The sequence below is a fragment of the Barbatula barbatula genome (genome assembly GCF_947034865.1).
Source record: "Barbatula barbatula genome assembly, chromosome: 15".
In the NCBI taxonomy this organism is placed as follows: domain Eukaryota; kingdom Metazoa; phylum Chordata; class Actinopteri; order Cypriniformes; family Nemacheilidae; genus Barbatula; species Barbatula barbatula.
This window is the reverse complement of record NC_136778.1, coordinates 4534400-4545829: the sequence shown is the minus strand read 5'-3', so window position 1 is coordinate 4545829 and position 11430 is coordinate 4534400. Positions and strand designations below refer to the sequence as shown.

The 11430-nt window shown below is 40.0% G+C and overlaps 1 protein-coding gene across 7 annotated transcripts; it reads right to left on the bottom strand.

The window, feature by feature from the left end:
* Positions 1-712: 712 nt before the first annotated feature.
* Positions 713-11374, bottom strand: reps1 (RALBP1 associated Eps domain containing 1). Of its 7 annotated transcripts, none has more exons than XM_079475237.1 (21): positions 10782-11358; positions 9684-9807; positions 8309-8511; positions 8028-8184; positions 7765-7886; positions 7187-7334; positions 7040-7103; positions 6615-6769; positions 6141-6262; positions 5106-5186; positions 4273-4360; positions 3828-3926; positions 3648-3720; positions 3431-3561; positions 3275-3342; positions 3003-3173; positions 2825-2914; positions 2604-2752; positions 2353-2458; positions 2185-2258; positions 713-2100 (listed from the first exon to the last, which is right to left on the bottom strand). In XM_079475237.1, the coding sequence occupies exons 1-20, from the start codon at positions 10932-10934 to the stop codon at positions 2190-2192; spliced, it is 2373 nt and encodes a 790-aa protein (XP_079331363.1). In that variant the 5' UTR covers positions 10935-11358; the 3' UTR covers positions 713-2100; positions 2185-2189. The 7 variants fall into 7 exon arrangements, with proteins under 7 accessions (XP_079331363.1, XP_079331365.1, XP_079331362.1 ...); XM_079475239.1 differs by having other exon boundaries at positions 736-2100; positions 3275-3339; positions 10782-11374; XM_079475236.1 differs by having other exon boundaries at positions 736-2258.
* Positions 11375-11430: the final 56 nt, after the last annotated feature.

Here is an 11430-nt window from a genome sequence, read left to right as displayed (position 1 = left end):
GTTGAATTAAAAAAAATAGTTTTGATGATTCGGGCGAGATAATGATTCAGTGAGTCAGCTTCGTTCTTGAATAAATCAGTCGTTTTGAACGAACTGGTGGTTTAATGATTCACTTCACTCAGTAAAATATCGCAACCGCCAACTGGCCGTTGTAGTTTCACATTTAAGGTAAGCCTAACATTTGCTTTCATAAACATTGCTGCATAAATGAAATTTGTCGCACATTTGAATAAGTGGAAAATGTTCTAGTGTACTTCGGTATTTACTACAGTAAACTAAAATTCCTAGACACTAGTGTTTTGAGTCTTCCCATAGTAAATATTACAATATACTACAATGCTTGCTACAATTTATCCAATTACAATAGTAATACTACAAAATATTTCAGTTTAATACAGTTTATAGTTAATACAAATGTTGGATTTAGATTTGTGTATTTAAGAAATTTGGTTTATTTTGTAGATTTCAATTCTGAACATTCTTGGTATCGTGATGTGCTTTAGCTGGTATCATATCGTAAGATATATTTATGGTACTGTGGCAACTCTACGCTGGATAAAAGAAATAATTATATATGTTTTGTATTATATTGTCAAGAAAAGGAAAATGTTTTTTGCTTTAGCATCACTACAAGTGCAGGAAAGATGAAAATAAAACCATATAAAAAAACATCAAATCATATAAATGTTCGGACTGACAAAAGTTCAGAAGTGCTTGACAAAAGACAAAATTATTAAAATATTGTGCCGTTTTTATTTTGTGTAAAAATCACACAGCTGCTAGTTCATTCTGCAGAGACACATCCATGCAGTTAAACATTTATGATCTCACAGCCATTATATAAGCAATTAAATAGAATATTTGCTGTTAGTCAGCAATTAATGCAAATTTACATATGTGATCAAAAGGTGTGTATCATACAATATACAACATACCCCTGATACAGTAAATCAGCCTGAACAGTAGGGAGAGAAAGCTCACCTTAAATGTAACATGGGGGAGAGATTACTGTAAAAACCTGCACACCAGGAAGTAAGGCTCGATGGAAGCGTAAAAGAAAACATCGACATTGACATCGGTCAACACAAACGAACAGATGAGAGACATGGTGTAAGTCTACGTAAAAACACAAACGTCACACTAGTTCAGACGTTACAGATACAAATCAAGTGGTTCATTGTTAAGAGCGTTTTTTTACAAAATAAGATCATGACTGACATGCAAAAAAAAAGCGATGAGAAACAAAACGAAAGCCGAAGGAGGGAAAGTGCAGCTTCAGGTCTCACGTTTTGGTACTGATGATGTCAAGGGGTGTATGACTCCAGAACGTTGTCCTGTGTGAGGTACAGCCAGCGTGAGGGAAACCAAAACACAGTTGGGGTCATCCTGGGGTCGAAGGCTGTACACGGGAGAACATATCTCTTTGTTGTATCACGGATTGGGTTCAGAGAATAAAGCAATCTTTGATTCCACACAATTGAACTGTTGTCTCTCACAAATACAGATGAGCCGCCCACTAATATGGCAAGGAACTGTTGACCCAATGATGAAACCTGTTATTATTTATACACCTTTACGTCATTCTAAACCAAATGAGGGTGACTAAATAATGACAGGATATTCATTTTCAGGTGCACTGTCTCTTTAACAAATGTCTCTTAAAGCGTAATTCTGAAACAGATCGTGAACTCCCAAAAATCTATTCCCCCCTCCTCTCGGCCAACGCACGGCCTCGCGTGATTGTCTGAGCACACGTAGGTGCTTCTAACATGGAAGAACATGACAAGCTGCCTCGATTTCCAGGATTCACACCATGGAGAACAATTGGGAAAGAGGCTCCTTCACGTTAACCAGATTACAGCCTGCCGCCCAAGAGATCAAGCCATTGCCACACAGTTTCTGGGAACATAAGCTTTCTGTTAGGGGGTATTACATATACAATCACTCAGACTTTCTGTTTCATCAAAGTGCCATAACGGATGTTTCCGGCCCCTGGAACTCTGAAATATTTCTTGGGCTACTGTCTATGTGAGAAAGGTTGGTTTGAAGGAAGCAGCGGTTTTCACACGGAGGAGTGGAGAAAGCGGTGAAATGGACATCCTGCCAGAGGATCCAACAGACCATTTAAAAACAAAGGGTAATCACTCTTTACACAAATGCACATTCATTTCAACATTCACACACCCCGGTTACAAATGCGAAAAGGGTCTAAGCTGTTCCAGTTGCACTTCAAGAGATATTCTTTCTTCTAGTAGGTCCTAAGAAGAGAACATTTGAGAAAAGACGAATTCATCAGAGATTTGTGCAGAATGCGTTATAAAAAAAAGAGGTATTATGAAAGACTCAATATACCTTCAATTGCTGTTGTAATTCACTGTTAAGTCTGGCTAAAACTGTATTTGTTTCTTTGTTTCTTCTAATGGAAGCCTGGATGGCCTTCTTATCTTTACCAATAGACCTGTTTGTAAACAAAACATTAAGGGAAAGAACAATTTAGGATAAGACAAAAACGCGTATTGAGGAAATCTTACAATGAAGGACTCTAACATTTCTCCTTCAAAAATGCAGTTACTTAGTACTGGTGTAGTGACTTTCTGATGTACCTTGGAATCGAGGGCTGGGTTGCTAGAACAGTGGCTATGACGTTAGACTTTTGCGGAAGGTCCTCTGTATCTGGTCTCAGCTCATCTTCTGATTTCAGTCTTCGGCGGACGGGTTTAGGAGGCGGGGCCAGTGGAGTGGATACTTTGGCCTGTGGAGAATGTGTTGTTAGGGATAAACTGGCGCAGATTACAAAAAGACTGTTTGGTACAGACTGACTTACAGAGTTCACAGAAGCTGCAGCTCTTTCTTCTGGCTGAACTTCATTCTTCACCGTTCTCATCCTCTCGGCACTTTCTGCACATCTTTCCGCCTGTCCACAAAAAAAGAGAGATCATCTTTCACTAAGACCAATTTCCCATTTTAACCTGAATTCAGTTACGGTAGGGTTTATTTTTTACCTGTCCACTGTCTGATTTTTCACCATCATCTGCAGGGTGGTCCACAGCAAAAGCCTGAAACTGGCTGAAGTCAGCAAAGTTGGGCTGTTCTGGCATCTGCTGGGGTGATGTGCTGGTATGTGCTGGAAGAGCGTCTCCCTCTACTGAACGATTGCCGTGTGGCATTGATGTCTACAACATGATTGCATTTGAACATTACATGATGCATAACTGACCTCAAAAATTATAATAATCATTTAATTGTTCGTTCGGTAAAGATGTCTATGATGTACCTGTGTGGGTAGTGGTCTCGGAGGCACTGCTGGGGGAAATGCTACTACACCTGCTTGTTGAGGACCTGCTGGAAATAAAAAAAGAAAAGTTTAATAATAAAAAACACCCACAAACTACCCTTATCGGCACATCAGTCTGTGTATGTGCTCATATACCAGCGGGAACGGCAGCAAAGGTTCTATTCATGTCTAGAGAGGAGGACCGGGAGTGTGAAGCGTGGGGGCGAGGCGGAGGTGTGGGTGGAGCAACAACTTTTAGTCCCTCTGGAGATGCTCCAGACTGAGACCTGCAACAGATATTAATTCAAGTATTACACATGACAAATCTTATCTAAAGCAAACCACAAATTAATTTCCGTTCAAAAGAATCAACCTTTGTCTGTTCACAGCACTAGATATGGGCTCTTGGTCAGATGCAAATGAATCTGAGCTGCTGTAGCCATCACCTGTAATAAACAAATCATATTTCTAAATGTATTACACAAGAACACCACCTCACAGTCAACTTCAGGCTTAACTTGGTTTGAGAATGGAATAGCCTAGATGAGCTTACCAACAGTGGCACTAGGATACTTAATAGTTGCTGCTAGCTTGGTCTCATCAGGGAGTTCTGGTGGTTTAGCCATCAATGGACTTGTTGGATGTGTGTGATCTGTAAAAGCAAAAATTAATACTCCAACCATGTTGCTATGCAGATATCAAGAGGGTTTTAGTGCGTTCCTAAGGTTTTCTGAATGGTTGCCGTCTTTAAGCATGAAGAGTGCAGAAATTAGTTGCATGCTAAAATTTCAGGGATTTTGAAAAACTCAAGACTAATAGCTTTAGCAAATACCACTTAAATGGAAAACACACTGGATAGCAGAGACACATGAGCAAACGCTTGATCATTGTTAAAACCTAACCAATTACATTTCTACCACAGAAAGGCGTTTCATCGAAATTTAGTCAGAATACACTTTATACATTCAAAATCTTTATAAGATTATAAAAGGACACACCACTTCCGGTTCTCTTAAGCTCCATCTCTTGCATGTGGATCTTGCTAGGAGTCATTCGAATGGGAACCGGATGAACTATTGCTGTATCCTGCAAAGAAAACAAGCATATGAACTGCTTCCGTCATAAAATTCAAATTACTTCAGTAACAGCAATAAAGATTTGCCAAAATTGACAATAAATAAAAGCAACCGTAAAACAGTTCATCCAAAAATGACATTTGTCATCATCTACTCACCTTCATCTCATTGCAAACGCATATGAATGTCATTCAATTTATGAGAAAAATGGACCAAAATTGTATTTCTTACTTCTTGAAAATCTAACCATACTGCAGCTTGTAACGACACGAACATGCAAATAAGGTTTGGCATCGCTGAAGCTAGTATGACATTTTGATCACAGTCATTTTTATTTAATTAAACTTGAATGATTATCAGTTTTAAACAACCTAAAATTAACTTGTAATCTAACCCAAAACACATTAGTTGTAAGAAACTTGAGTATGATTGCAGAACTTTCATTTTTGGATGAACTGTTTCTTTAAAAACTCTATACACACTATGATTTGTAACACACATATGTATCATATCATGTGTTATCAAAACACTTCAACAACACAATGAAAGGATAGCCAGCAGAGTCATCACTTGGACTACACATGAAAGAAAAAGCATAAAAGTATTATCTCTAAGCTCAGCAAGCAGAAGAAAAACAAACAAATCACATGATGACATCATCGTGCCTGAGAAACATGCGCTCTCAGAGAGAATTTCAAGAGTACAGGGTTAATGAATATCATTAATCATGAAAGTGCACTGAGTGATTGACTTACAGGGTCAGCTGGTGCAATGTTAGAATCAAATTGGGTCAGAGTTTGTGAGCTTGAGGAGCGTTCGCTAAAAGTCTCCCACTGCTGGACAGACAGAGCAAAGACATATCAGCACTCTGGTGCCCATCCACTTCTCACACAAGCAAACAGAAGCAATAATACAACGATTGTGCGCTCTGCCCATCCTCCAACTACCACTGACAGGCGAACAAAGACAATTCTATGGAGAAACTCCATGATTTGTCTTCATAGAACTAGTGTATTTTGGCGTTCACAGACAGTTGTTTTCCTGATTATAAGCCGGGAATAAATCTCTTTATTTTATAGTAAAATGATTAAACTGAACACAAAAATGTTAACTGTACCAAAAGTGAACATGGACTTTCAGTGCTTCAGTGTGAACTTAACTAGAAGAAATAAGCTTTAAAATTATTTTTGTAAATAAACTGGTTTTTGAAAAGTTAACCTGTGTTTTACAAGCATCTATTACACTTTTCTATAAGAAATGTGCAAAACTGTTTAAAAATGATTTCGGTAAATGCGTGTTTTTGATCACATACCATCACAGGAACATGTATGTGTAAGGAACTGTCTGTTCAGAGCTGCCGTTCAGTTTACTATAGGAAATAACTAGAGAAATCTTGTTTGATAGGCAAACTTGTGCTTTCTATGAAAACTATGAATTCAGAAAAATGTAATTTACTGTATAAATGCCTGGTATGGGCCAATGATTCAATCATTTCTGTTTTATTTCCCACTTAAACTCTTGTTTAATGCATCAACAAAACGGAAATGAAGTGTGTTGCATTAAAACATTGTCTTTCAGCGTGACATATATTTAAATGTCCCTTAATGTCAGTTTTTCTGACAAGATCACCACATTCCAGCCTTATATCAACATTTAGTGTTAAATGTGAGGAGACCTCTTCCTCACCCGTTTATTAGTTTGATTTTTCCCATAAAGAAAAAGAAGACAGAGCTGACTGGTAATTTCAGTGATAGAGATTACATTCATACTGAAGGATGATTTCTCCAAACCTCATTGCTCTGGTTCAGTTCAGGCCAGTTCTGGTTTAGAGAAGGCATTGATGGAGACTTGTTTGGTGTGACCTCGTCAGGGGAAGCAGAGAAGCCCACCTCGGGAGCCGGTTCTTGAAGGCCTGAATTATAAACAGACAACAATGAAGAGAATAAAGACATCCTGTCAAGACAGTATTGAATTATTAATACAATTGGAATAAAAACATATATGGTCAAATGGAAGACACTCCATTGGGTTGTAATTATGTTTGAAGAAACGTTTACAGCAACCCACCAGAATAGATTCTGAATAAGAGTGAACGACAAACTATGCAATAAATAATTTGTATTCGATAGGCAAAGGCATCAATCTCTCATTCAGGAAATAATTTATGCAGCACTCTGCATGCAGAGCTGTAAAACCATGCAAAATATCTCTTCGGCGTATTGCTCAATATATAGCCGTGGCCGGCACAAGGCTTTTCTGCTTACCTGCTGAGTCATCCAAGTCAATAAGCTTTGGCATTAGACTCTCGGGGAGCTTTTCAGGAAGGTCATAACCGTTTTTTCTAGCTACCACGAGATGAAATGCAGCGCAGAACTCATCCAGGGTCAGGGCGCCATCTTTATCAAAGTCTGATAGCTCCCTGCAAGGTGAAGCAGGGCAGACAATATTAATAAGATACATATTTTAAAGACACAAATAAAATATTACGGCAAAGATAACTTTGAACTTTGACAGGCTAAACAAATTCATATATATTATCAACATTGAGGTGTTTTATGGAAAGGGCTCACGTGTTGCAACTAGATGTGAGCAAGTCCTTGGTTACACACATCTGTTTTTCAGAAAATGTACACGAAGGTCATCCAAAGTAAACAAAGAGCGACAACGTAATCTGTGTAAACCTACTCACCAAATGTGAGACAGTTCCAGAATTGGCAGTTTCGACTTTGTGAAGAATTCCTTTGCAGCAGAGCCTAAGCAAAAACAGACAGGTATATTGTTAGGGTGGTAGTTGCTTACAGTAGTAGTTACTGTAAAAAAGCAAGAGCTCACTGACCAGGAATAAAACCGGTTAGATCAGCCTGGATGGTCTTAAACTGGTTTATGTAATACTGTCTTTGCTCGTCTGTGATTTTCCATGGGTCATCGTAACTGCTGCTCTGTCTTTGGTTTTCGTTTGTGGTTCGTCCCGTTGTGCTCTCCAGCTGTTTGCGGTAGAGAAAAATATAGATTGATCCACAAACAAATAGTTGAACAAGTACGCAAAATATTTTGGAAAAATGTGACACAACAGAAGGTTCAGGTCTGATTTGCACAAACCTGTGAAGTTCAGACCAGTGCATGTTATCATTACCATTAAAAAAATTCAAATAAAAAACTGAAAAGCATTTTTGAAATGTCACTGTATGACGCTTCACAAATTTTAACCAAGAGGTAACTGAGGTTAAAATCATACAGTTCAAAAAGCAAAAACAACTTCCAGCAATTCAAATTCCTTGTACAACTACGAATTCAGATAACATTTTGGCATGGGTCTGTGATGTGACACATCAACAAAAGCAAACATCTGTTCTGTCACAAGACCTTGGTAACAGCAGGACAGACTCTGACAGCCAGAATACACAGCTGCATTACCTGAGCTGAAGAGGGATGCATTGGAAGTGTGCTGGAGGGGGGCGTGTCTGTAAAGCTGACCCAACTTTCTTGGACAGGAGGGGGCGAGTGGGCGGACCACATCCCATCACCTGTTACAGGTGCTTTAGAGAAACAACGTTGAAGAAATAAATAGAGCAAAAATTTAGCAACCACTTTAAAAAAATATATTCGACCAGTGATTAACTAAACAGAATCAAATATATAATACATAGAGATAGGTCCTAGTGTTACATATCGAGTACCTGGCTGTGCTTCTCTAAAAGGTGGCCAAACAACCCCTGGCACTGAAGCTTGTCTCTCCACGTTTCCACCGCTGGCCTGCCGTTTGTGCTTCCTCCAGGCGTGAGGCGAAGTGGGAGGAGACTGATGTGGTGACACTACAGGGGACGTGGTGTCCGGCTGGATAGAGAGATAAAATTCATTACTAGCTCTATGGACCTCCAGCTAAACGGGTGGCTACGGAACAACACAGAGAGACAGTTGAGTGAGTAAGCAGTCATTGAACAGATAAACAAAGGCTTACAGTGTAGTCCTGGGGATCAACAGCTGGCACACAAGGCTGGATCATCTCATGCGCTGATACTTTTTTGCCTTGAACTCGGCCTGGAGGTCTGGGGATGACACCGGAATACGACCCCTGGTTCTCGGTGTCTGCATACATGACCGCGTGCCTTGTCTCCTGCTCGTTCTTGCCCATCACAAAACGAGGAAGGGGCAGATCTCGGACTGTACAGAGACCTAAACGTTAGACTTTTACATATATATATTATAGAGTATAATTACACTGCCTGACCAATAAAAGCCACACACGCTAATATTTAGTTGGACCGATATTAGCTTTGATTCCGGCACACATTCGCCATGGCATCGTTTCGATAACATTCTGCAATGTCACAATATTCATTCATTTTTCGCCAAGATCTTATTATGATGATGGGAGAGTCGGACCACTGTGCAAAGTCTTCTCCAGCAGATCCCAAAGGTTCTCATTGGGGTTAGGGTCTGGACTTTGTGGTGGCCAATCTATGTGTGAAAATGGAAACCCGATGAATCCTCGCGTTTTCATCTTGGAATATGCCCGTGCCATCAGGGAAGAAAAAACCCATTGATGAAATAACTTGGTCAATCTGTATATTCAGGAAGTCAGCTGACCCCATTCTTTGGGTACATAATGTTGCTGAACCTAGACCTTCAATTCAATCGGAGGCTCTTACCTATTTGCTTAGTTAAATCCAGGTTGTGAATTTTTTTGGACGGGCAGTGTATATAAGCGTATTATGCAGCAGGTTCGCCAATATGATACAACTGATATTTTCTTGAGCAAAGGATGTCACATAAGCGTCACATCAACCCAGTGAGTAACTTACTAAAATTCAAGTGCAACTTGGGATATATGCAGAGAGAAACCATGACAGACAATAAAAATCATGCATTCCATATTTCAAAAGTAATTTTTTTGCTGCTTAAATGCAAAAGGACGGCGCTAGCGGTGTCGACATCATGGGTCTGGTAAGCAGGAAAGCTTGTAGATTTGCCAAAATAAACCAGATGATAAAATAAATAACTTTAGTTTATAAAGTTTAAACAACTGTAGTTTAAACACTATAGTATACTTTAATATTTCCTATAGTAAGGTTAAAATATAATAAATAATTTATAGTACAAGAAGTTTACTTCATCCTGTTCTTTTGAGTGAAGAGGCAGTAAGATTATCCTCTTATTCTTGTTATGTAATGGATGCAACCATCACAGACACAGAGTCACATGTCAACTGTGTCTGCAGAAAAACAAGGACATGATAGCTTCACATTAAAGTGAGCGAGGAAAAAAGCATTTAGTGGCCTATAGTGAACGCACTCTTGGTCTATAACATGGTTTAAAGTTTTGACGCTACCAACCGCTGTTCAGACTCTCCACACGCAGAGGCAGTCCGGACTGGGCCAGTGCGATGAGTTTCAGTGCAATGTAGAACTGACTCCGACCGAAATGCCCGAGACGTGTGGCTCCACAGAGTTCAGTGATCTAAAAGAACAGAAAGAGACCCTTCAATTAGAAAACCTGACTGTACATACAATAACATGTGCAGCGTTATTATATTCTGCATACAAGCTACGTTTGAGACAACTGACAGATGAACAAGAAATGGAAAGTGTCACACTCGTTCTACAATTATAGAATGGTGGGTCGCCCAAAATAGGTTTCTAAATGGCTGTTGCCAAAGTCAATATCTAGAGGGCAAGGTGGCTAATGGCCAACGGTACCGTCCAAAAATACTAAACAAATGTTGCTTAGTCATGTCTGAACCAAATACGACACAGACACTAAAGCCACACCTGAAACACATGAATCTGCATTTCTGCATCAAGTAATGCATTAGGAACTAAATTCACTGATATTTTTCAGTTTCATTTTTAACAGTATATCTATTGTTTCATGTTTGTTTCAGCTTGTTGCCACAAATATTATTTACATCTCAAGTGATCATTGTAGCTTTGCAATAAACAAACAGCCTCACTCCATCGCATCTGAATGACGAGTGTCTCCCAGGATAAATTCACATTGCGTTTAACAACATGACGCTAGCTAAAGATCTTGCCTGCAATGGAAAGAGCTAGAACAGAATGAATAAATAAATACGAATGAATTCTGAAAATATGACCACCACTAGCCATTAACATTGCTGTTGAAATGTTATACCCACAGTGTGCACCTGATGGAAAAGGGAGGAAAAAAACAATGTATCACTTCATGCAAGAGGAAGAAGGCAAAACAGGAAACAACTCATAGAAATGCATCACCCTTTATCTGTTGAGGTCGACTCAACGAGATTCCCTTATAAGTCAGCTTTAAAAGCTCTCTTAGCGTTCCCGAATGATCCATAAGAGCACTTGGCATGTATCTAATGATGAGCCCAAGCCATCATACCCACTTAAGCATCATAATAACACAGACATGCTGACTAATACACACACATACCAATAATATTCATACACTACCTGATGGAGCACCTCAGTCGAGAGCTGGGCCGACCTGAACAGGTCCAGAACTTTGCCGTTGGATGCTACTTTCTTGGCGTTATCCACATCGCAGGACAGGAAGAGTTCAGAGTAATATTTCTGCTCGACATCGCTCAGCGTTAAACTCTCCATCGTGGATTCACACCCGCAGCTTGTGTCTTTTCCTTATCGGACCAGTGTCGTGTAAGCGCGGGACGAAAAACTACACAAACACCGGTAACGTTAAGGTCCTTCTGCGAAATGGACGGACTCGGAAGATGATGTTTTGGGGCGGTTGTTGTTGCTTTTAGGGACCGTTAGTCGCTGTCTTTGCTCTTGTCTTTTGGCCCTCGCAAAGTCAAGCAAACTACTAGAGTCTGAGACGTCGGGATACGACAGCGACGACGCCGCGACTCGGTTCCGCCGGTCCTCGAGCTCTTTAAGCGGCGGGTTTAGATGTCAGCGGTGTGGTGAAGTTCGCGTATCCACCGAATTACGTTAGGAAGAAAGTTTCGGGCTCTTCGGGCTGCTTCCTTCTGCAGACAGCGCCGCCATTCCTGGAACCCCGTGACGTCATGGCCTAGGCACGGAGCACCCGGATGGAGTGTGGCGTCATAGACGTGTCGTCATCGTTTGGCATATAAAGTCG